General features: G+C 35.9%; 1 protein-coding gene across 3 annotated transcripts in view; it reads left to right on the top strand.

The window, feature by feature from the left end:
* PRKD3 (protein kinase D3) overlaps positions 1-27359 on the top strand; it is a 79883-nt gene that overhangs the window by 4340 nt on the left and 48184 nt on the right. For 2 of the 3 annotated variants that reach the window (XM_045979509.1, XM_045979508.1), the window contains exon 2: positions 4151-5104. The exons of the other annotated variant lie outside the window; for it this stretch is intronic. In XM_045979509.1, the coding sequence (XP_045835465.1) occupies positions 4817-5104 (288 nt within the window). In that variant the 5' untranslated portion in view covers positions 4151-4816. The remainder of the gene's footprint in view (positions 1-4150; positions 5105-27359) is intronic. 3 annotated transcript variants of the gene reach the window in all.

The raw sequence follows: 27359 nt of genomic DNA, 5'->3' as shown, positions 1-27359 counted from the left end.
TTATTTATTGATTTGACAGAGACATCAAGAGAGGGAATACAAGCAGGGAGAGTGGGAGAGGGAGAAGCAGGCTTCCCGCTGAGCAGGGAGCCCTATGGGGACCAAAGACAGAAGCCTAAGGCCTGAGCCACCCAGGTGCCCCTGATAGTAGTTCAGCTTTTGAAACTACTCAAGTTGTGTATGTTAAGTAGCTCATTACCTTAGGAGAAAACCTGTTCTGTTGTTGGGCTTTTGGAGGTGGAATGAAATAGTAGAAAGAACGTGGGCTTTGGAGTCAGGGAAACTTTTGTTTGAATCGAGTTCCATGCCATATTAGATGTGAGCAAGCAACTTCTCTGAAACCCTGGCTCCTTTTCTGTAAAACAGAGTTAAACAAATCCCCTAGGGTTCTTGTAAGGATGTAATGAAGTATCGTATCTTAACTGCAGCATTTGGCATAAAGTAGAACCTTAATTATTAATTCCATCATGAAATTATTATGAAAATTGTTGCAAGTTACTGAGCACTTAATTGTAAGCCGGGTACTGTTGTAGGTACTTCAGGTGCAGTAGCTCCGTCCTCATCACGTCCTGTGAGGTGAGCAAGTTCTGCTGTTACCTTCATTTTACTTCTCTGCAGTGATACTGAATAAAGCCGATTATTCTCTTAACACCTTTTCAAATATTATTTGTAAGACCATTATTTGAAGACTATTATTCTTTTTTTTTTTTAAGATTTTATTTATTTGACAGAGATTACAAGTAGTCAGAGAGGCAGGCAGAGAGAGAGGAGGAAGCAGGTTCCCCGCTGAGCAGAGAGCTTATGCGGGGCTCTATTCCAGGACCCTGAGACCATGACCCGAGAAGGCAGGGCTTTAACTCGCTGAGCCAACCAGGCGCCCCTGAAAACTATTATTCTGTTTAGCTTTGTTAAGCATATATTTTCACATGACATTGTCTTAACCTTTAACTGGATGCATGCTTTTAATTACCATTTTTGAATCAGTGTAGCTCTTAAAAATGTGGAGTGTAAGATTTCATTTCTTTTGATGGCTGCATAGTATTCCATTGTGTATATATACCACATCTTCTTGATCCATTCATCTGTTGCCATTTGCGACGACGTGGATGGAACTAGAGCGTATCATGCTTAGTGAAATAAGTCAATCGGAGAAAGACAACTATCATATGATCTCCCTGATATGAGGACATGGAGAAGCAACATGGGGGGGTAGGGGGATAGGAGAAGAATAAATGAAACAAGATGGGATTGGGAGGGAGACAAACCATAAATGACTCTTAATCTCACAAAACAAACTGGGGGTTGCTGGGGGGAGGTGGGATTGGGAGAGGGGGAGCGGGCTATGGACATTGGGGAGGGGAGGCGAACCATAAGAGACTATGGACTCTGAAAAACAACCTGAGGGTTTTGAAGGGTCAGGGGTGGGAGGTTGGGGGAACAGGTGGTGGGTGATGGGGAGGGCACGTTTTGCATGGAGCACTGGGTGTTGTGCAAAAAGAATGAATACTGTTACGCTGAAAAAATTAATAAAAAGGGGGAAAAAAAAAGGAAAAAAAAAATGTGGAGTGTAGAAATGAATACAGTGGCGATGTAGGCTGACCAGCAACAGAGTTTACAGATTGATACTGATACATTCTCAGTGTCCTGGTAGGTAGATTTGCATTGATTCTTTTAGCCACCAATTAGCAGCCCTTCTTAAACTCAGGTGGCTAACTCCACTTATAAAGAGCTTCTAAGTGAGCACTTCATTTCTTCTCCGTTGTAAAGCTTTACACTCACCCTTGTTACTTTTCACTTTAACTTTGGTTTGTTTCTCCCGAGTTGTGTACTCTGGGGATTTTATAAGCATGTCTTCTGTGTCTTTATCTTGTAAACAGTCAGAATCAATATAGGGTCAAGAGCAGAATTCCAAGGCACATCCCCTAAAGATTTCTTTCATTTAGGTTGATATAGACTAGTAAACTTACCAACTACACTAATATCCAACTCACACTCAAACAACGTATTTGCAAAAATAGCATAAAAAACACATTGAATACTGTTCTGGCCAGAATACACTTTTTCCCCCGGCTTTGCTAATTGTGTGATCTTAGGCAAGTACTTTAATTTCTAAGACTGTTTTTTCCAACTGTAAAATAGGTTGTTGCATATAGGATGTTGCATCCCACATATGGGATGTTTAGAACAGTGCCTTACAGATAGCTGGAACTCAGTGACTGTAAGTTATTATTATTCTTCGTTCCTGGATCTAAGAAGTCTAGTAATCAATCTTTTCCAAGATGTAAATGCAGTGAATTTGGCCTTATTCTGTTTGAATTCATGCTGTCATCTAGAGATTATCTTCTAAATATTCAGAAACCACTCATTTTCATAATCTATTCTCACATTTGACTGAAGATTAATATTAAATTTATATGTCTGTGATTTCTGGAATCCACTTCTCCACTCCTGCAGCTCGTAAAATTTGAAGTACATCCGACCAATATCCAGGCCCTGATTATTTCTTTCTGAGCTCTTTCTCCAAGATTATGAGAGTCAGCTTTGTGATTACACTTGCTGATTGCTTTAACAGCATAGAATGAATTGCATCTGGAACCAAAGACTTGCACTCATATAAAGTTGTTTTAGTCTCTCATTCACCAGGCTCGGGTTTCAGTTCTCATTGCTCTTCTACAGTTTTAGTTTAAAAACTGAGAGAAGATAAGCAAAATACAAGTTGAGCAATTCTGCCTTTTCTATGTGCTCTCTCAACCCTAACAACATCTTCTCTGAGCAGTGATTCTCTCAGTTCCTTGTTCTCTTTGACAAATAGTATGTTATTGTGGAGACACCACTTGGTAAGAAAGTATGAAACTGGGGCCTAATTCCCACTCTGCCTCTTCTTGTTTTTTTTTTTTTAAATTTTATTTATTTTTGTGAGAGAGAGAGACCCCATGAGTTGGGCAGGGTGGGGGGGGGCGCTGGGGGGAAGTTGAGCAGGGAGATCAATGTGGGACTTCATCTCAGGACCTCGGACCATGATCCTGAGCCAAAGGCAGACACTTGTCGACTGAGCCACCCAGGCGCTCCCGCAACTCCACTTCTTAATACCCATGTGATGCTGGGCACATTACTTTATATGCTTGTGCTTCTGTTTTTTCATCTGCAGAAATCATATTTATCTCCAAAGAGATATGCATGAGGTAAAGTATGTAAAATATTTTTAAGATGTTAAGTGCTGTACCATATAAGGTGGAATGATATTTATTTGAATGTAATTATAAAAGCTTTTGTTATCTTAAGCAGCTTTTTCTAAGCCTTAGTTTTTCCTGAGCTTTCAAATTCCTGTTACCATATCTGTATGTTTTTGCACTTCTGTTACAGATTCTGCAGCCACATTGGGTGCTTCCTTCTTTTTCGTCATTGGAATTGTGTAAAATTTAGATCCCTTGTGAGCCATTTCACTTAGGTCATCGGGGTGATACCTTTTGTTTTTGAACTGTCCTGTTGGAAACTGTGATACATTTGTAACTGAGCCTAATGCTCTCTCTTTTTTTACTTGTAGAAACCCTTTATAATACGATCACTTTCTCCTTTGATCCTGTCATACGTCATTCACATTATAACTGTGCATAGGCTGTTCCTTCTGCTTCCTTAGCTTCTGAAAGAAATCTGTCAACAAAGCAAGTTAGCAATCATATTTTGGCAGAATTAGACTTTTTGATATAAGAAAAGAATACTCTTGACATGTCTTTATTAGGACAATATTATACATCTTTCATATGGCTGAGTGGTGTGTGCTTTATTTCTATGATGGTATCCATTTTATCCTTCTTTTAGCCCCTCCTATTTTTCTTTGTTTTGGTCCTAACTCGGTTGTATATTTGTGGAATAAAAGTGTTTGACCTTGAGGTTTCAAGTGTTCGTGAGGAGTGCCAGGGACTTGGTGGTGGTGGTGGTGAGCAGAAGGCTCTCCCTAAAATCACACCTCCCTCAAAAATGTCTCTGATAACTAGGCCTCCCTAAAATGGCTACTCGTTAGGATGTCTTGATGTATTACGAACATACAACCAAAACTTATCATTTTAAAAAAATACAGGGATTCTTGCATTTTTTAAAATAATGTCAAATGAGTATAAAATATTAAGAGTGTTTTTAAAATTCCTTCCAGGCTGACTACATCTCAGAAAGCATCAACTTTTCTCAGTGGACCTATTCATCAAGTGAAATATGCCTGTACTGTTTTAAAAAGCTTTGTGCTTCAGCATGGAAAAATTTGCCCCCCTAAAAATGAAAGGAAGGACATTTGAGAAGGTGATTTAAGGTGTGGACATTTGGAAAAGTGTCCCATCAAATCAGTAAACCTCAGGATAAGGGTTAAATAGATTAAGCCTAACCACTTATTTTTTAAATCAGGAGGATTTCATCTTAGTAGAAAAACAACTTTTATTCAATATGTATTTTCTGAAATTAAGAGAGAGAGACAAGAGTAGACTTAAAAGAAAATAAATGAAGATGGTTAGTAAAGAAGCAATGTCAACTCTTTGCTGACGAGGATAATTCAGTGATGTTAAATCCTTTGCAAATCCCTAGTTGTGGTCCTAAAGACAAGACTCTTTTTTGATGGGACTGATACTAAAGGAAGTCGGACCTTTTGTGTGTTCAACTCACAGTTGTAGAAGTTGCAGTCATTGGCATGAGTGGCTTAAAAGAGGAAATAAAGAAGTGTTCAGTTAAATCCAAAAGTACAGTCATTTTTTTACTGCTGTGATTTTAAAAACCTTCATAACCACTGAAAAAGAATTGACAACTATTTTAAAAGATTAAAGAAAGGCAGATGTCTGCAAACAATTCGCCTCCTTCAGCCCAGAAGTCTGTATTACCTGCAACACTTCCTGCTGTGCTTCCAGCTCCTTCTCCATGTTCAAGTCCAAAAACAGGACTCTCTGCCCGACTCTCTAATGGAAGCTTCAGTGTGCCATCACTCACCAACTCCAGAGGCTCAGAGCATACAATTTCATTTCTGCTGCAAATTGGCCTTACACGGGAGAGTGTTACCATCGAAGCCCAGGAACTATCTTTATCTGCTGTCAAGGATCTTGTGTGCTCCATTGTTTATCAGAAGGTACTATGCATGCTATTTATGTCAATAGTTTTTCTAATTAATATTGTCTCTAATGCTTTTCTATAAATTATACATGCAACAGGGAGTTAACATAAATGGATCAATTGTTTATATCCTAATTTGGATCATTTTGGAAGAATGCTAATAGACTAGAAGCCTAAAGTCTGAAATTTCAGATTCTAACAACTGGAGCCTTTATCCTAACTTTAAAATACTGCCTATTCAGTTTTTCTTTTAAGAGCAGGAAAATCCATATAAAATCAAGAGGACTTCAGAAATCTCATTTGGTTTTAGAGAAAACGGGACCCAGAGGGTGCAAGGCATCCAGGTGGCTTACCAAAAAAGGATGGAACACAGCTGTGGCTGAGTCCCAGGTCCACACCTGTTTTTCCTAGGTGCCCTGTATTCTACCCTTTTTTTTTTGTACCTTCTTCCTTCCCTTTAGGTCTTGATTTCACCTATACTACCATTTAATACAAGAATACCACTGTCTCACACTTAAAAAATAGGTAAACAAGGGGCGCCTGGTTGACTCAGTGGGTTAAAGCCTCTGCCTTCGGCTCAGGTCATGATCCTGGGGTCCTGGGATCGAGCCCCACATCGGACTCTCTGCTCCACAGGCAGCCTGTTTCCTCCTCTCTCTCTGCCTGCCTCTCTGCCTACTTGTGATCTCTGTCTGTCAAATAAATAAAGAAAATCTTTAAAAAAAATAGGTAAACAAGTTTTTAATATACGACAATACGTAAAAACTTGAAATTGAGGGTGGTTTTATTTTGTTTCCCTTCTGCATACCTCCTGCCCTATACTTTACCATTTTTTAAGGAACCTTAGCTAAATGTCTTTAATAATTTTGATTTGCTGGATAAGTGGGTGTATGCTCTATTTTTTCATAGAACTATATGGTTAAGTAGTAAGAATTGGTTACATTTTATTTTTAATGGACTGAGTGTATGTTTCAAATTTGTTTGAAACAAATTAGTGTACATTTTATTTTAAAAATTGTATCAGGTGAGATTAATATATTTGTATTCAGGCTTCTCATTGTACTGTTTATGTTTTAATTTCTTATGCTTTATATGATTTGTTATTATCTTCTGTTGTAGAAGTAATTAATGGCCTAAAATTGCTGTGAGGGTTGTAGAAACAGCCTATGCCTTGTGTGTGGTAACAGTAACTTGTCTATTGAAATGTGGTTTAAAGATTCAGTTTCCTTTTGTAGATCTGTAGAACCATCTGGGTGTCTTTAAGTATTTTTGCTTTTATTTTCCCTTTCATTAAATGTTACAGAGGTTTTTCTCAAATATATTGGCAACTAGCTATTTAATTTAAAGATAAGAATTTATCTTAACTACAGTTTGTAACTTGAAAGAATGTTTCCTTTTTATTTGAGCCCATAGAAATTTATAACTGTTTTGGTAGAATCTGTATTATTGTTTTCAGTCTTCTAAAATTTCATTTCGTTCTTATGTTTATACAGAGGCATACTGATTTCTACGGGATTATTTTAGAATTTGTTACTTCATCTTTAATATAGATGTGAGATGTGAGTCAGATGGGTAAACTCTTAGGAGACTGGATTAAACATCATAATCCATGAAAAAATACAGCGATACCTAGGAAATAAGCCAAAAAAATCAGTGTAAACTTTATATAGATGTAAAATAGAATTATTGATTATAGAGGTAGCCAGCATAAAATGAGTATCATAGTAAACTGGATTTGAATCAACATTAGAGTGAAATGGAGATGTATTTGGCAAAAATACATAGTCTGTATAGGCATAAGCATATTACACATTCCTTTTGATGTTTGCTGGGATCCTAACTGTTGTTTAAGTGTAGTGTAAAAGAGTTTTAAGCGTGAAACTATGTCAGCTGTATTTATTTATTTTATAACTTTGCACAAGTGATTTGACTTCTCTGGAGTATAGTTTGCAAATCTGTCAGATGATTGAGTTGGGATGATTTCTGGTTGTAATTCCAGCAATGAGATTCTGAATCATTTAATCTGAATTTGGGTCTTCACTGCTAGAGACAGATAAAGGAGAAAGGAGTTTCAAGGGATGACCTGTTTCAGGCCAAATCAGAGAATTCTTTTTTTTTTTTTTTTTTTAATTTATTTGACAGAGAGAGATCACAAGTAGACAGAGAGGCAGGCAGAGAGAGAGAGAGAGGGAAGCAGGCTCCCTGCTGAGCAGAGAACCCGATGCGGGACTCGATCCCAGGACCCTGAGATCATGACCTGAGCCGAAGGCAGCGGCTTAACCCACTGAGCCACCCAGGTGCCCCCCAAATCAGAGAATTCTTAAGGGAACCATCTCAGATCCAAAGATTTTCTAGAGATGTTTCATGGATCCCTAACTCATCTGGTGGTTGGAAAAACCAAGTCAGAAGTTCTTTTGCTTTTTACCTTCCCTCTTGTCTTGGGCACTTGCTCACCAGTCTTCCATTTTACACCTGTACAACTCCACGTTTACTGTCAGGACTCTTACGGGCACACCTCCTTTTCTTATATCTATTCTTAGTAACTACATCTACTTGAACCTTCTAAAAGATAGGGCATTGGTAAATTTTAGGAAATAGGTTAAACATCTGTCTCTTCCCTCAAAAAACTTATAGTCTACTAAAGGAAACCTGTTCATCAAAGTAAAACATTTAAGTAGAAAGTGAAGTTAAAGAGTGCTCCTCAGGTTGATAAAGGATGTAGAAGACTTCAAACAGAAGTCTCCTTTCCTCATCCTGGTCCTGGGTGAACACTGCTGTGCATTCTGTTACTATGGGTACACTTTTTTTTTTAGATTTTCATATTAATGAAGTCATAGTATATAGTCTTCTGTTGCTGCGTACTTTCCATTGTATGGAAATACTGTACTTTGTTTATTCAATCATCAGTTGATATTAGAATTTTTTCTAATTTGGGAGCATTATAAATAGAATTGCTCTGAACATTCGCATTCAGATCTGGATTATAGATACATGTTTTCATTTCCTTGGGGTACATATTTAGAAGTAAGATGGCCATATCCTTAACAACACTTGGTATTTCTAGTCTTTTTAATTTAACTGTTCCTGGTTGATGTGTGGTAATATCTCCATGTGATTTTAATTTGCATTTTCCTAATGATGAATGAGATTGGTTATCTGTCCATGAGCTTATTTGCCAAGTTCGTTAACATCTTAGATACAGGTTCTTACCAGATATAAAATGTAGATATTTTCTTCCAGTATGTGGTTTCTCTTCATCTGTTCTCTCTTTTTAATCTAAATAATAATCATTTTAAAGGCTACTGTTCACTCATCTTGATGCATAAAGTTTATAACCAGTTTCTTACTTTGGTCATTTATATTGCTTCAATTTTCTTCAGTTTTATGGAGATATAACATTTATAAATTTGTATTAGTTTAAGGTATACAACATAATGATTTGATATGTGTATATTTTGCAGAATGATAACTACAGTGAATGTAGTTAACTTTTATCACCTCCCATAGTTAATTCTTTTCTCATGATGAGAACTTCTAAGGTCTACTTTCCTAGCAGCTTTCAAGTATACAGTAAAGAATTGTTAACTATAGGCACCATGCCATACATTACATTGCCAGAATTTATGTATCTTATAACTGGACGTTGGTACCCTTTGACTGCCTTCCTGCCCTCTGCCTCTGGTAACCACCAGTCAGTTTTCTGTCTTTGTGAGTTAAGTTATAGGAGTTTTCACATATAAGTAAGATCATACAGTAGTTGCCTTGCTCTGCTTGACTTACTTCACTTAACATAATGCTTTCAGGGTCCATCCATGCTGCTGCAAATGGTAGGATTTCCTTCTTTTTGTGGCTGAATAATATACCTCTATATATATATATATATATATATATATATATATATATATACCACAGTTTGTTTATTCATTCACCCTTGGGTGGACATTTGGTTCTTTCCATGTCTTGGCAACAGTAAATAATGATGCATTGACCTGGAATGCAGATATCTCTTAGAGGTAGCTATTTCACTTTCTTCAGAAATGGCATTGCTGGATCATATGGTAGTTCTATTTTTAATTTTTTGAGGAATGTCCATATTCTTTTTTTTTTTTTTTGTCCATACTGTTTTCTATAGTGGCTGCACAAATTTAGACTCTCACCAGCAACACTTTCCTCCACATTCTCACCAACACTTTTTATTTCATGCCAGTCTGACAGCCAGGAGGTGATATCTCCCTGTGGTTTTAATTTGCATTTTCCTGATGATTAGTGATGTTGAAGACCTTTTATGTGCCTCTTGGCTACCTGTGTGTCTTCTTTGGAAGAATATCTATTCAGTTCTTCTGCCCATCTTTAAATGAGATTTGTTGTTGTTGTTGTTGCCATTGAGTTATAGGAGTTCTTTTGGTATTTTGGGTATTAGATACATGATTTGCAAATACTTTTTCCCCCTTCTGTAACCCCCTTCTGTAAGCCTCTTGTAACCACCAGCCAGTTTTCTGTCTTTGTCATTTTGTCAATGGTTTTCTTGGCTGAGAAGAAGCTTTATAGTTTGATGTAGTCCTGCTTGTTTATTTTTGCTTTTGTTGCCTTTGCTTTTGCTGTCAAATGCAAAGACTCTTTGCCAAGAATGATGTCAAGGAATTTATCCCTTATGTTTTCTTCTAAGAGTTTTGTGGCTTCAGGTCCTACATTCAAGTGTTAAGTCCATTTTGAGTTGATTTTTGTATGTGGTGTAAAATAGGCATTCAATTACATTCTTTTGCATTTGGCTGTCCCAGTTCTCCCAGCACCATTTACAGAAAAGACTGTTCTTTCCATTGTATGTTCTTGATTTCTTTATCATAAATTCATTGGCCATATATGCATAGGTCTATTTCTAGGCTCTCTGTTCTGTTCCATTGATTTTATATGTCCATTCTTATGCCAATACCATACTGTTTTGATTACTATAGCTCTAAAGTATAGTTTGAAATCAAGAAATGTAAATGCCTCCAGCTTTGTTTTTCTTTCTCAAAGATTGCTTTGACTCTTCAGGATCTTTTGTGGTTTTGTATAATTTCTAAGATTCTTTTTTCTATTTCTGTGGAAAATGCCATTGGAAAATTTGGGGTAGTATGGACATTTTAATAATAACTTCTCAGTTCATGAACATGGAATATTTTTCCATTTATTTACATCTTCTTCAGTTTCTTTCATTAAGGTCTTACAGATATAATGTTTAGTGTGTAGATCTTTCACCTTCTTGGTTAAATTTATTTATATATATTTATACAGGTATTTTCTTTTTGATGCAATTATACATGGGATTGTTCATTTTCTTTCTGATATTAACTTAGTAGTGTATAAAAAGGGAACTGATTATTGTATATTGATTTTGTATCTGGCAACTTTACTGAATTTGTTGATTAATTCTAACAAAATTTTTTGTTGGAGTGTTTCATGTCATCTACAAACATAGACAGTTTTACTTCTTCTTTTCTGATTTAGATGTCTTTTATTTCTTTTTCTTGCCTAATTGTTCTGGCTAGGACTTCCAGTACTATATTGAATAAAAGTAGCAAGAATGACATCCTTGTCTTATTCCTGATCTTAGGTTTTTTCCACTGAGTATGATGTTAGCTATGGGCTTGTCGTATACAGCCCCTTTTATGTTAAGGCATGTTTCCTCTATACTTCACTTCATTTAGAGTTTTTGTCATGAATTGATGTTGAATTTTGTCAAATGCTTTTTTAAATTTTTAAATTTTATTTTTTTCAGTGTTCCAGAATTCATTGTTTATGCACCACACCCAGTGCTCCATGCAATACTCGCCCTCTTAATACCCACCACCAGGTTTACCCAATCCCCATTCCCCCCTCCCCTCCAAAACCCTTAGTTTGTTTCTCAGAGTCCACAGTCTCTTACGGTTTGTCTCCCCTTCCGATTTCCCCCAACTCACTTCTCTCTCCATCTCCCAATGTCCTCTGTGTTATTCCTTACACTCCACAAATAAGTGAAACCATATAATAATTGGCTCTCTCTGCTTGACTTATTTCAGCATAATCTCTTCTGGTCCCATCCATGTTGATAAAAAGTTGGGTATTCATCCTTTCTGATGGAGGCATAATACTGCATTGTATATATGGACCATATCTTCTTTATCCATTCGTCTGTTGAAGGGCATCTTGGTTCTTTCCACAGTTTGGTGACTGTAGCCATTGCTGCTATGAACATTGGGGTACAGATGGCCCTTCTTTTCACTACATCTGTATCTTTGCAGTAAATAGTAGTGCAATTGGAGGGTCATAGGGTAGCTCCATTTTTAATTTTTTAAGGAATCTCCGCACTGTTTTCCAAAGTGGCTGCCCCAACTTGCATTCCCACCAGCAGTGTAAGAGGGTTTCCCTTTCTCCACATCCTCTCCAACACTTGTTGTTTACTCGCTTGTTGATTTTGGCCATTCTAACTGGTGTAAGGTGGTATCTCAGTGTGGTTTTGATTTGAATCTTCATGATGGCTAATGATGATGAACATTTTTTCATATGTCTGTTAGCCATTTGTATGTCTTCTTTGGAAAAGTGTCTGTTCATGTCTTCTGCCCATTTTTTGATGTGATTATCTGTTTTGTGTGTGTTGAGTTTGAGGATTTTTTTTTAATGCTTGTTATGCATCTGTTGAGATGACCATATAATTTTTATCCTTTATTTTGTTAATATGGTATATCACATTTATTGATTCGCAGATGTCGAATTACCCTTGCATCCCTGGAATAAATCCCACTTGGTCATGGTGTATGATGCTTTTAAAGTGTTGTTGAATTCAGTTTGCTAATATTTGTTGAGAGTATTTGCATCTAGTTCATCAAGAATGTTGAGCTATAATTTTTTTTTTCCATACATATAGTGTCATTATCTGTCTTTGGTATCAGGGTAAGCTGGCCTCATGAACTTGGAAATGGTCCTTCCTCTTATATAGTTTGGAAGAGTTTGAGAACGATTGGTATTAATTCTTTAAATGTTTGGTAGAATTTGCCAGTGAAGTCATCTGGGTCTTTTTGTTTGTTTGTTGGGAGGATTTTGATTACCAATTCAATCTTTTTACTATGAATTCATCTATTAATATTTTCTACTTGTTCATGACTCAGGCTTGGTCGGTTGTTCTAGAAATTCATCCATTTTTTCCAAGTGTCCAGTTTGTTGGTATGTAATTGTTATTGTAGTCTTTCATGTTCCTTTGTATTTGTGGTATCACAGTGTCACCTCTTTGATTTGTAATTTTGAGTCCTCCCTTTTTTTCCCTTAAACTAAAGGTTTGTCTGTTTTGCTTATCTTTTTTAAAAAAACCAGCTCTTCGTTTCATTGAACTTTTCTGTTGTTTTTTTTAAGTCTCTAATTTATTTTTACTATGATCTTTGTTACTTCTTTCCTAATTAAGCTACCTTTGGGCTTAGTTATTTTTGTAGTTCCTTGAGGTGTAAAGTTAAGTTGTTTATTTGAGAGCTTTTTTCTTTTCTTTTAAGATTTTATTTATTTGTTTGACAGAGAGAAACACAGTGAGAGAGGGATCACAGGCAGGGGGAGTGGAAGGGGGAGAAGCAGACTTCCCACTGATGAGGGAGCCCAATGTAGCGCTTGATCCCAGGACCCTGGGATCATGACCTGAGCTGAAGGCAGATGCTTAATGACTGAGCCACCTGGCACCCTGAGTTCTTTTTTGTAATGTAGGTGTTTACTGCTATGAACTTCTCTCTCAGAACTTCTGCTGCATCCCATAAGTTTTGGTATATGTATTTTCATTTTCATTTGTCTCAAGGTATTTTTTTATTCTCTTTTGATCTCACCTTGACTAGTTGTACAATTGCATTTTGTTTAATGTCCACATATATGTGAATTTTCCAGGTTTTCTTTTGTTTTGTTTTTGTAGTTGATTTCTAGATTCATACCGTTGTCATGGGAAAAGATGTTTAATATGATTTCAGTCTTCTTAAATTAGTTAAGACTTATTTTGTGGCTTACCATGATCTCTCCTGGAGAATGTTCCATGTTTGCTTGAGAAGAATATGTATTCTGCTGCTTTTGGATGGAATTTTACAGTCAATCTCTGTTAAGTGTCTGGTCTAATGTATAGTTTAACTCCAGTGTTCCTTTTTGATTTTCTGTCTGGATGATCTATCCATTGTTGAAAGTGCGTTACTAAAGTTGCCTATTATTATTGTGTAGCTGTCTGTTTCTTCTTTCGAATTCTTTAATATTGACTTTATATACTTTATATATTTAGGTGCCCCTGTGTTGAGTGCATAAAGATTTACAAATATTATATCCTCTTGTTGGATTGATTCCTTTATCATTATGTAATGACCTTGTCTCTTACTACAGTCTTTGGCTTAAAGTCTATTTTGCCCAATCTAAGTTAGTTTATATACCTTTCATTATAATATACTATATTCTTCTCTCTTTTTTTTTTTTAATTTTTTAAAATTTATTTGAGAGAGAGAGATCATAAGTAGGCAGAGAGGCAGGCAGAGAGATAGGGGGAAGCAGGCTCCCTGCCAAGCAGAGAGCCCGATGTGGGGCTTAATCCCAGGACCCTGAGATCATGACCTGAGCCGAAGGCAGAGGCTTTAACCCACTGAGCCACCCAGGCGCCCCTACTATATTCTTCTCTTAACGGTATCATTCAGAGAGCCAAAATTTCTAATTTTAATGAAGTACAATTAATTTTTTCCTTTATGGATAGTGCTTTTGTATCTAAAAAATACCTGCCTGAATGAAAGATTTTTGTCCCCTGTTTTCTTCTGGAAGTTCCATAATTTTAGCTTTTACCTTTATATCTATAATCCATATGTTAGTTCTGTGGGATTACCACAGCTGGCTGGCTTAAGCAATAGAAATTTTTCTGACAGTTTTTGAGGCTAGCTGTCTATAATTGAGATCTCAGTAGGGTTTGTTCCTTCTGAGGGCAGTGAATAAGAATTTGTTTCATGCCTCTCTCCCAGCTTCTAATGGCCTCAGGCATTCCTTAGCTTATAGATGGTGTTCTGCCTATGTCTTCATATTGACTTCTCTCTATAAATGACTGTGTTGACAAATTTCCCCCCCCCCCCGCTTTTTTTAAAAGATTTTATTTATTTATTTGAGAGAGAATGAGTGAGAGAGAGCATGAGAGAGGAGAAGGTCGGAGGGTGAAGGAGACTCCTCAAGGAGCTGGGAGCCTGATGCAGGAATCGATCCTGGAAGTCCGGGATCATGACCTAATCCTTTTAGTCCCTCCTTTATCTTTATAGATTTCTTTTCTTATTCTACCTTTTATTGAGAAAGGAGTATTGGAATCTCTGAGTATAACTTTAGATTTGTCTATTAGTCCTTTTAGTTTTAATTAATAGACCTTAAAAACATGAAGCAAAAATTATTTGCAGGCACATTTGGCACATTTAGGATTTTTACAACATTTGATATATTGATTTCTTTTTCGGTGTAAGTTTTTTCCCTTCTCTCTGGAATGTACCTTGTTCTGAAGTCATCTTTGTGTAGTATTGATCTAACCAATCTTACTTTTTTTCCAAAAAAATTAGTATTTGCATTGTGGTATATTTTTACATGTTTTTGCTTATAACCTCTCTGTCTTATGTGAAGTGGGGTTTTTTGTTGATTACATATTCTTGGGTCAATTCAGTCTGACAACTTCTGCTTTTTTTTTTTTTTTTTAAAGATTTTATTTATTTATTTGACAGACAGAGATCACAAGTAGGCAGAGAAACAGAGAGAGAGAGGAGGAAGCAGGCTCCCCGCCAAGCAGAGAGCCAGATGCGGGACTCGATCCCAGGACCCTGAGATCATGACCTGAGCCGAAGGCAGAGGCTTAACCCACTGAGCCACCCAGGCGCCCCAACTTCTGCTTTTTAAGTGCATAGACCACTTATATTTAATACAGTGTTTAATATAGATGCATTTAAATATATCGATTTCTGTTTGTCTCTTCTGGTCTTGGGTCATTTTCTCTTCTTTTGAGTTGAGTATATTCTGTAAGTACATTTTATCTCCATTGTTGATTTATTATACTCTTTAAAAAATTTTTTTCCGCAGTTTCTCCAGTGCCAGGATCAGTAGGCTATATCTGTGGGCCAAATCTGACCCACCACCTCTTTTTGTGAATAGAGTTTTATTGGGACATAGGCATGCTCATTCATTAATATCTTGCCTATGGCTGCTTTTATGCTACAACAGCAGAGTTAAGTAGCTATGACAGAGACTATATGGTACACCAATCCTAAAATACTAGTATCTGGTCATTTATGGAAAATTTTTGCCAACCTTGCTCTAGTTTGTATAATATACATCTTTATTTCATCAGAGATGTCGTCAAACAATATCATACTATTCTAAGTATGATGTAGTCTACACCTTAGAATAGTATATTTCTGTTTTCTTTCTGTTGTCACTTGTACTGTTGTCATACATTTTATTCCTGTAAACAGTTTATTGTCATTATTTGTCATAGTTATATTCTGTAAAGTGACCTTAAACCTTGAATTAGTGAATATTGAACAGTTGCTCCTAGGGGAAATACAGGGTTAGCTTCCTATAAGTATCTGGTCACAAAATTTTTGTCAAGCAGTAAATGCATAAGCCTGTTTTATATGTGTTTCTGTTTAAAGGTGCCTTATTATATATATATATTATATATATATAGTTGATTCATTAACACTGATCTCATGGCCAACAGCACTGTAACTGAATGAAGCTTCTCTAACACACATATTCTCTCCATAAGGTATATTGTAGGCTGCTTGCTCTTAGGAACACTTGAAAGCACTTCAGCATGATGTTTGGGGGGGGGTGGCATTCTAAACAGAAAAATCACTATAAAAAAAAAAAAACAAGTTCATAACTCATGACAGTAAATAGACCATGAAAAAGACATGTGTTTTTTTTTTGTTCGTTTGTTTTAAGACATGTGTTTTTATACTGTGAAAGTCGAAACAAGAAATCAGAACATCACTTTGTTTGACTTCAGCTGAGAATATGCCACAAGAGTGACTTAAATTTTTTTTCTTCTGTGCATGTCTGTGAATGACTGCAAAGGCACAGAAAGTATTGATTTTTGGTTCCAAATAAATTTTAGCAAGTAGGCATGTTCACAGATCTGGAATCTGAATGATGAGGATCAGCTGTTGCTATCGATCCCACAACACATTGTTATTCTTCTTGCTTTTTAGCAGTAAATTATGTTTTAAAGAAAGTAAAAGTAAGAAAAATTACCTTTTATATTTACTCCCATATTTAACATTTTCATTATTTTTCATTACGTTGTGTTAGATCCAACTGTATGCAATTTGTTCTTTTCTCTGGCTTCATTTACAATTTTTGTCTTCTTGGTTTTCAGCAGTTTGAATATGATTGCTTTATTGTGGTTTTCTTTCTGTTTTTGTTGCTGGGGTTTGTTGAACTTGGTCTTGAGGTTATAGTTTCCTCAACTTGGGAGACATTTTGTATTCATTAAAGCTTCCTTTGGTCTTTTCCTGTGTGCCATTTTTACTACCCTTACAAAATTTTTCTGAACATGTTCTTTTGCTTTCCTCCTCATCTTTCTATCTACTATTTAGGCTTTCACTTGAAATATATATATATATATTTATTTATTTGACAGAGAGAGAGAGGCAGGTAGAGAGGCAATACAAGCGGGGCGGGAGAGAGGGAGAAGGCTTCCTGCTGAGCAGGGAGCCCGATGCGATGCGGGGCTGGATCCCAGGACCCTGGGATCACGACCTGAGCCGAAGGCAGATGCTTAACGACTAAGCCACCACTTGAAATATATAGTGTAATGGAAAGCTGTATTTGAATCGTCCCTGGGTTATGCCATGACATCTGAGTGAATGCGTGATTCACCTGAGTGAATTATTTTTCAGTCCCAGCCTACTGTTAGAAATAGCTTGAAGGAGTGTGAATCTAGCTCCTTGTTAAAGTTTTCCATGTTTCAGTAATTTTTGATAAGGTCATAAATTGATTGGTGACAATCAAATGAATAATCTCTAATATATATATTTTGACAAATGCACTTCAGTGTTTATGTCTATTTGTTTTCCTTATAAAATCATATCAAATAACTTTTAAACATCCCACAAAACTTTTTGATTACTCTGTCAGTGAACATTTCCTAAAGACCAGCTTTTTTTTTTTTTTTTTTTTTTAATTAGGAGCAAAATCTTCAAATTTTGTTTTCTGGTAGTTATGCAAAAGTAGCTAAATCTTCAGAAATCTTTATCACAGGTCAGATGTTATGAAGGATCAGGATTTTTACGTGTTTACAAATTCCCATGTATGCAGTTTCAAGGTTACATACAATTTATTTTGTAACAGTGGTTTTCAACCCTTGCTGCACCTTAGAACAACCAGGAAGCTTAACAGACCCTTCCCCAGACTATTTAAGGCTTTCTGGGAGCAGAGTCTGTTTAAGAGTTCTACCTATGGTTCTAAGGAAAGCCAGAATCGAGAACCTAAGTATAACAGAAATCAGTAAGTTTAAAAGAGCAGATAAGTAATAAACTGAAGATATTTGTTCCAAATATTTAAATTGTGCATTTTGTTGTATGAGCTTGCCATCATATAAGATATAATTATATGTATATTTTAAATCTTGTATACAAATTTAAAAATTCAGTGAAGTATATCTGATTATAGATTAATATGATAGTTGAAAATTTTAGATAGAAAAATAAGTGCTAGTGATTTCATTTCTTTTACTTGGCAGTTTGCACAGAGCTAAATAGTGTAGTACAATGACCCCTTAGCGGATACCATTATCTGTTATGGCTTCATGCAATTGAACAAATATTTGTGGTGCACTTACTCTGTTCAGTCACCATGCTAGATACTGTAGAGTTTCCAAGATGAAAGATAAATTTTCTGCCCCAATGATTTGTGCTCTGGAAAAAAAGAAGAAGAGTGAATGAAAATTACCATAATATAAGGTAGATCATGGTAAGACTTGAAAAGAAGGTACAAAATGATAAAAGACTCAAAGGAATAACTACCATCTCATTCAGGAGGTATGGAAGTTTGCTTTAAACCCTAAGGAGGTATGGAAGTTTGCTTTAAACCCTACTTTTTGCTTTTATTGTCACCAGCTATGGTCCTTCACCTGGGGAAATAAACCTTAGTGGTTAGTAAAGTATCCTGCTACTACTTTGATAGCTTGCAGCATGGATAAAGCAAGATGCCTCTAACATCCTCAATAATCAGAAACCTATGTATTTATGTACATATTAACTCCCCCGCCAAAGGTAAATGAATAAAGCTGTATGATTCTGCTTCCTAATAGTGTTCTGAATTTATGTGAGCTAGAAATTCATGGTGTTTATTTACCATGTGCTGTGCTCTTCATTCCTGGACAACTTGTATTTAAACTTTCATTATATTGATTGTAATTGTTCTTTTACTTGAGTATAGCCACCATAAAACAGTAAGCTCTGTGAGGTCAGACATGTCCACAGTAGGTGTTCAACAAGTATTTTTTGGTTGAATAAATTTTAAAATTCATATGAAACAGTATAGTATGGTTATTAAAAAGCATTTGGGGGGAGGTGCCTGGGTGTCTCAGTCGTTAAGCATTTGCCTTTGGCTCAGATCATGATCCCAGAGTCCTGGGATCGAGCCCCACATGGGACTCCCTGCTCTGCAAGCCTGCTTCTCCCTCTCCCTGCTGCTCCTCCTGCTGTACTCTCTCTCTGTCAAATAAGTAAAGTCTTTTTTAAAAAAATAAAAAATGCATTCTAAAAAACCCAAAAAACATTTGGGGTCAAATTTGGGTTTATCTCTGCCACCTACTAGTTGTGTAACCTTGGTTTCTTATCTAAAAAATGAGGTCTAAAATAGTGTTCATTTCATGGTTGTGTGTGTATATGTATATTAAATGACGTGTTTTGTTTAGCCTAACACCTGGCATATAGCAATGTCCCAATATTAGTTTATTAATAATATTATTATTAATTTGACCTTAGTGGTTTCTAAACTTAAAAAGCAAAACTTAAGTCAGACATACTTTGGGAACTTTTTTCTTTTGGGAGTTTATTGGAAATTCGTGGTGATCCAGAAGTGAGTGAAAGCTACTACCAGTTAAGTTTATGTTTTGCTTTTGTACTTTACAGAATATACACAAATGTCATAATCCATTTTCTGCTATGTAGAAGACAACCCAGTTGTTCCTTAATCTGTATAGGTAAATTATTTATAGTTTTCTACTAGCTCTACAAATGTTCTCTTTATTGGTGCAGGAAATTGGAGGTTAATGGTATATCAGTTCTGTGGTTTATTTGATTTAGCTCCTGAAAACCTGTGATTTTTGTCTTAGAATATTATAGTATATTATGTTCCTCGGGGGATGAGGTGGTTATATGATTCTTTAGATTAATGGTGATTACAGATGTGGCTTCAGAATCATAATTTTGAGTTCAACTGATTTAACTAGTTACTATTATTGAGCAGTGAGTAAACATGCTTTTCTCTATTCCTATATGGTAGACGCATTCCCAAGGACTAAACTGCCAGAAGGAGCCTATAGAGCAACTACAGAGGCCTAGGGATAGTTAAATAAAACTATGTAAGATCTTTTGATACCAAAAGAAGGACATAAAAACTAACCAAGAATACATTAATATTTCCATTAGGAAAAAATGATTAAGGTATTTTTTGGTAACTGTCTTAAGAAATGGATGAATCCAGATATAAATAAAATTTAAAATTTTTATGACATATTTAAGACTTTATGAAATAAAATCCATTATCATATTCCTGAAAAAAGAAGACTGACAGTGTATAATTTTTACTTCCCAAATTATGTCTTCTATTCAGGATTTTATTGGAATTCTTTTTACCTGATTTTTCTAAAGTTTAAAAAAGTAGCCAAAGTATTAAGTTAAAAGTCTGAAAAATAAGGGGAAAAGAGTAGAAAAAAAAGTTCCAATAATGGAAACTATATACTACTTGAATAGTAATAGACAGATCCATAGTGCATTTTAGGTATATGGCTAAGGAGGCATGAGAAATAAAAGGGAATCATTTTCCAGGAATGGACTTTAGAAAGCAAGTTAGGGGGCGCCTGGGTGGCTCAGCGGGTTAAAGCCTCTGCCTTCGGCTCAGGTCATGATCCCAGGCCTGGGATCGAGCCCCGCATCGGTCTCTCTGCTTGGCTGGGAGCCTGCTTCCTCCTCTCTCTCTCTCTGCCTGCCTCTCTGCCTACTTGTAATCTCTATCTGTCAAAAAAATAAAAAATAAATAAAAAATTAAAAAAAATAAAAAATCTTTAGAAAGCAAGTTAGGCAATGAGAGGAGCACTAACATAGACCTCCACTTAATACCTGACACCAGGATAAATTTCAGAGCAATTAAAGTAAAAGTTAAATATGAGAATTTTGAGGAAAAAAAAGGAATTGAATATTTATCAAACTTACAGAGAATGGGATATCTCACTTTCATATCGAGTAAAGGAGGCACAAGGGGAAAAATAGTTTACAGATTTGAGTATTGAAAATTAAAATATTTACGTATATAAAAATAAAAACAAAGATAAAGATTGGGGAAATACTACACAAGTTTTAAATATCATTAATGTCTTTATTCTGTAAAGAGCTCATGTATTGGTAAGAAAAACATTGATTTCTAAATATTTAGTCAAATGATATACATTTTACAAAAATGTTAAATTAGTAAATAGGCATGTGGGGAAATGTTCAAAATAGTAGTAATAAATACAGATTAGGTATGGTGTTCCATTGGGGGAAAATGAAATAGGTATTTCCAGTATAAATGAGGATATGATAAAGCTTCATAGAAATAGAGAATAATCAATGATTTCATGCTTATTCTAAGTTAAAATTGGGATTGAGTTCTAATACAGATAATACAAAATATATACATTGTGATTTTTTGTTTGTTTCTAAGAAAATATCTAACATCATTTATAGTTGAGCTTTGCTTAAAACTTGGATATGACCAAAAGTGGTCACTCTTTGAATTCAGTCCAATTTCATGACACATCCCGAGGGTAGATTGGGCGGTTTTTCTTTTGTTGTTGTTGTCTTTAACATAAGCCAAAAATTTAGCTTCTGTTTCTTGAAGATTTGAAGTATTTCCAACATTTATGTTACATTGAAATTGGTTCTCTCTTATTCATCTTTCCCCACCAAATGCCTTAGTCTCAGTAGGCATTGGTTAAGGACATGTTCTATCTGCTTTTACTGCTGAAAACAATACTGCAAATAACCTATGGTGATAATTAATCTCTATCGATTAAGTGATTTATAGAAAGAGAGCAGATAGGCACCAGTATTCTTTCCCATTCTGTTTCATTTCTTGGTACCTTAGTTATGCCCAACCTGCTCCAACTACTTTATATTTTTCAGATACTTATTTCAAAAAACTCTTTCTTCCTGGGATTGTGCAAAAGGCGAGCCTCTTGAAATACTTGAAATTCTTAGTTAATTCACTCTGAGAACACCAGTAGACTTTTTCCTTATTGCTTATAAGAATGTAGATTAGCACTACTTAATTGGCAAATATAGCTGCAATATCTCATTTTAATGTTTGAGATTAAATTAAACCAGTGGTTTCAACCAGAGTGATTTTGATCCCTGGCAACATTTAGCAGTGTCTGGAGATTTTTTGTTTGGTTGTCACTACTGGGAGAGAGGGAGTGCCATTGGCTTCTAGTGTGTAGAGGGCAGGGATGCTACTGCAATGCTCCCCACAACAAAGAATTATCTGGCTTAGAATTCCATTTGTGAATCTTCTACATGTGAATCAAGAGCTTTCAAATAGGATTGGTTGCAGTTTGGCTTGGACGCGTTTGTTTTAAGTATGCAGTACAGTTTCTTTTGTGAATATGGATGTAGTTAAACAATGTAAATTTTAATTTTTATTGAAGTATAGTTGACATACAATGTATATTAGTTTCAGGAATGAATGTAAATTTTTAGATGTATACGTAGATTCCTTTATCTATGTATTGGTTTATAAAGAAGCAGACTTAGCAACAAGCAGTATCTCTTCCTTCTAGGAGTTTATACGCTGAAGAGAATGCTTAAACTAATGAAACTCAAAAAACTAGTGGGACTGGCTGTGAGGAGAACTGAGAAGGCAGACAGATCTGAGCAGAGGTAGAATTGAGCTTGAGCCAGACAGAAACTAGATCTCTGCTGGGAGGAACTACCAAAGAGTCACATTACAGTGAGCAAATCAAAACCCAGGGAACCAAAAGCTTTGCCCAGTCTTAGAGTGATTGTGCAGGGATTCCCAATGTCAAAATTATATTGGTGTTTAAACCTGTACTAGTACTATTATTTATTGTTATTGGTGTATGTTTAAAAAAGAGAGAGAATAACCCAACAAAGAGATAGCAGTGTTTTAAAGCCAAAGAGACAGACTCAGGGTGGAGCTATGATTCTTAACTTTGTTTAGAGATTATAAACCCTTTTCGGGTCACTTACTTCAGATCTTCATCTGCAAAGCTGGGATCATGATTCCTACCTTCATTTAAAAATTGTGATAAAATGTAAAGCTCTGAATGCAGTGTCTGCCACATAATTAGTGTCCTCAGAATAGTAATACTCATAATTTTAAAATCTCTCATTTCTAGAAAGATCATCGATCCTATAGTGTTTTTAAAATTTTAGTAAATACCGAAACAGGTATAGGATTCTTTTCACACTGACATTGCTTTACTCATGCCTTTTGATTTTAGTATTTAGCATATGACAAACTATAAAAAAATTGAGATCAAGTGTTAATTAGAGGACTGGGATTACTTGTTTTAGGAGTTTTGAGAAAGTTAAATGAGATAGCCCTGTCAAGTGCTTTACGCAGCACCTGTGCATAGTAACTATTCTCAGTGAATGTTAGTTCCTCACATTCTTGATTTCACATTGCCAGTGCTACTGCTGTATTGTGTTAATTTGTTGAATGAACATAGTAGATGTAATTGGAGTAATAAGAAAGAAAATTGGCCAACAGCAATTCATTTTAAGCTGTAATGGTATTTACTGAAATTGAATCTAACTAAAGCAAACTCTCTGCTTTCAGCAGCTGGTTATAAAACATTTGTTTTTAGTTTGACCATTTACATGACACTAGACCTGAAAAGTCTTTGCCTGTATATCCTAGTTTAGGAGTGATTTTTATCTACTTGTCAAGTGAATACATTGTTTCTGCAGACATGGATTGGGTATAATTTTCAGGTCCTGCTAAAGTAGAGCGAAAACCCCAGCTGTGTCTTTTGTTTTCTGGAAACCAGTTGTCATTCTGTGTTAGGTTTTTTTTCTTTTTCCTCCCCTATTCTTTCTCCTACAGCTGTGTTACAGTGGCTAGGTGACATCCTGCTCTTTACCCGACATTTTTTGTCTTGGCAGAATAATGCCAGGCAACCATTATTAATCTGGAAGATCAAACCAGAAGAAAGATTTTTTTTTTCCCAATTCTGCTAGATAATCAGGTAAATATGTTGGTTCGGATAGAAAGTTCCAGAAACTTTGAATTAAAGATAAACAGAACTAATAGCAAAACAAGTAAAAAGGAAATGAAAAAAGATTGCTCTGGTTTTGTCAAAGAGAAATGGTGTTAAATGAAGCAGCTCCTTTAGTGTGTCATATCCAGAAAATCCTAGGTTGAAGATTAATGATGAAAGTTAAGAATAAATTCAGAGTCCCCACTGAATAATTTTCTGACTCATCTAGACCATAGTGCTATCTGTATATAGAAGTAGTCATTGAAATTCTTCTTTTCAACTACATGCTTCCTGAGAAATGATGTTAAATTAAATAGCACATTTTAATTACAAATGTGTTAATACCAACAAAAGTTATTTCCATAAGATGGTTCTAGAAAGATAAGATGCTCTGTTTTTTAGTATTGAAGCCATCTTTACTGCAAAAGTAAAGACATATGGAATGTGAAGTGGGCAAAGAGAGCAGTATATAAAGGGTATATAAAGTATATATATATAAAGTATATAAAGTATATATATAAAAATATAAAGTATATTTATAAAGTATATAAAGCAGTATATAATTTATATATATTATATATATATATTATATATTTGATAACTTAGAATGAAATTCCATTCCTCTCCCATACGGACTGGGAAAAGAATTCATTTTGCACAGTCAAGAAAGGAGTATTTGCACAGTTTGTAGAAAGCAAGTCCAGAAAACCCTGGGGGTAGTTTGGAATGAGGCCAAATTAAAGGCCCGTTTTGCTTCTACCCTGCAAGTTCTTTTGCTGTTTCTTTCGTTTCCTCTTTTCTTCTTTTAATCAAGGCTGAGGTAGGCTAGGGAAGGAAATATGGGCATGTGTAATTTTCAGAACTTTGTCAACTTCCTTTCACATTTTCCAGTCTCTCTGTATTCTTGACCCCTCTTACTCCCCAAAGCAGGGTTTCCCAACCTTAGCACTGCCAATATTTTGGACTGGATAATTTTTTGTCCTCTGCAGTGCCTCATGCATTGTGGGATGTTTAGCAGCATCCGTGGACTCTACCCGCTAGGCACAGTGCCTCACATACTTTCTGGGGGACAAAATTGTCCTGCTTAAGAACCCTAGTTTAGGAATAAGGTAAATAAATAGCCAGTGACAATTACTGACAGCTACTGAGCATGTTACCACCTCTGCTGCTCTTCTAATCTTGTTCCCTATCGCAAATTGCTTTCTTCCCCATGAAAGTAGAATGCTTAGAAAGCATTATACCATTTTATTAGCTAAGACTTGCATTCTGGATGGTAAAGAGAAAGGAGTCCAATGAAAATAGTGGATTTATAAATGTAATCAAGAATTGATTTTCATTAGTTTGCTAGAATATTTCTTCTTCTTACACAATTTTGAAAGGGAAAAAAGTCTCTATTATTCTTTTCTACTGGAGTCTGGTATAGGCAAATAAGCTATTATTTTGGCACAGAGCCCTCTTCCTGTATAACATATTTTATTGGCATCAGATCATTTTGGGAAATTCAACATATATGCTATTAAGTATACAGGGTTTTTGTTTGTGTTTTTTGATATGTTGTCCAGGACTTACTAAGGATTTCCTACATAATGAAAAACATTTTGAGGAATGTTTGTATTTGGAGTTTTAAAGATCTGCCAATCTATTAAAAGTGGTCAAAGAATACAAATAACTAATGCATACAAAGAAAATACAGTTGTCCCTTAAGCATGTAAAAGGTGTTCAACCTCTTATAATTAAAACTGTACCAAAATACCATTTTTTACTTAACATTAACAGATTTGCTAAGACTAAATTTTGTCTGTCCTCCCCACCCCTCACATTCATAGGTTGAAGCCTTAAGCCTCACTCAGTGTAATTTTGGAGATAGAACTTTTAAGAAGTAATTAAGGTTCAGTGAATCATAGGGTTCTAGTCTGACAGAATTGGTAGGTTTATATAAGAAGAGGAAGAAAGAGTGTCTCTCTCTCTCTTCCTACCTTCTCCCTCTCTCCCTCCCTCTATGCGCATTTTTGGAAGAGAGGTTACCTGAACACTAGGGACAAGGTTGCTGACTACAAGCAAGGAAGAAGCTTCTCAGGAACTTGACCATGCTAGTACCCTGATCTCAGGAGTCTAGCCTCCAAAAATCTGAGAAAATAAATTTGTGTTGTTTAAGCTGTTCCACCTATGATATTTTGTTAATGCAACCTAAGCTGACTAATATAGCACAAAAAATAGGATGCAGAAAAATAACCACTCAGTATATTACTTATGGAAATGTAAATTGGTATGGTCTCTATAAAGAACATTTTAGCAGTATCTAAAAGTGTCAAGGAGCACCTACATGGCTCAGTCACTCAAATGTCTGACTCTTGATTTTGGCTTAGGTCATGATATCAAGCCTTGAATTGGACTCCACACTGGGTGTGGAGCCTGCTTAAGATTCTTTTTCTCCCTCTCCTTCTCTTCTGCGCCCACCATCACTCCGCCACCCCTATGCACTTGCTCTCTCTAAAAAGGAATGAATACAAAATAAAAAAAAATTAAATGTCAAATATGCATATTCTTTGACATCGCAAATCTATTTCTATGAAGTAATCCTATTCATATACTCAAAAAGTGAAAAAGTTGTGTGTATAAGATTATACATTGGGTGTTGTTTGTAATAACAAAAGATTTGAAACAGTAGCTAAGATTTATGTAGTGCCCAAAATGGATCAGGAGTTCTAAGCTTTTTTTTTTTTTTTAAGATTTTATTTATTTATTTGACAGAGAGATCACAAGTAGGCAGAGAGAGAGGAGGAAGCAGGCTCCCCGCAGAGCAGAGAGCCCAATGCGGGGCTTGATCCCAGGACCCCGAGATCACGACCCGAGCGAAGGCAGCGGCTCAATCCACTGAGCCACCCAAGCGCCCCAAGAGTTCTAAGCTTTTTATATGTACCCATTTGTTTAATTCTCATAATCACCTTATGAAGTAGGAGATAGAAAAATTGAAGTTAAGTTAGCCACGGTTATAGTTAATAAGTGAAATGAATCAGGATTTGAACTCAAAGCAGTTTGGTCTTAGTTTTATTCCTCAACTTATATCCCGTCAATAGGGAACTAGTAAAATAAAACTATACAGTTGTGTAAAACAACAACAACAAACATTTTTTATTATAAAATATCTTCAGGAGGATACTAAGGAGAGCTGGCAACAGTCGACTCTGGCAGGGCTAGCTGGGCAACTCAAGCACAGATTTTGAACTATACTCTTTTGTACTTTAAAAATTTTGAGCCTTGTGAATAAATTGCTATTCAAAAATAAATGATATTTTTAAAAAGTGTATATTAGGGGCGCCTGGGTGGCTCAGTGGTTTAAGCCGCTGCCTTCGGCTCAGGTCATGATCTCAGGGTCCTGGGATCGAGCCCCGCATCGGGCTCTCTGCTCGGCAGGGAGCCTGCTTCCCTCTCACTCTCTCTGCCTGCCTTTCTGCCTACTTGTGATCTCTCTCTGTCAAATAAGTAAATAAAATCTTTAAAAAAAAAAAAGTGTATATTATATCCCAAAGTACTAATAAATATCTGTGAGTATACATGTATATATAAATGATTGGATGGATGCATAAGATCAGTGGGTGAAAATAGATAAATCTCACATGCGGAAGAATTCCAAATAGCTTATATAGATATGCCTTCAAGAAGAAGGAACATAACTCACCATTCCTTAAGAGTGGGCTGTGTAGTGGTGCCTGGGTGGCTCAATTTATTAGGCATACAACTCTTGGTTTTGGCTAGGGTCATGATCATGGGGTTGTGGGGTCAGGCTCTGTGCTCAGCA

The sequence above is a fragment of the Meles meles genome, chromosome 15, assembly GCF_922984935.1.
Source record: "Meles meles chromosome 15, mMelMel3.1 paternal haplotype, whole genome shotgun sequence".
NCBI lineage: Eukaryota > Metazoa > Chordata > Mammalia > Carnivora > Mustelidae > Meles > Meles meles.
This window is presented reverse-complemented; position numbering and strand designations above follow the sequence as displayed.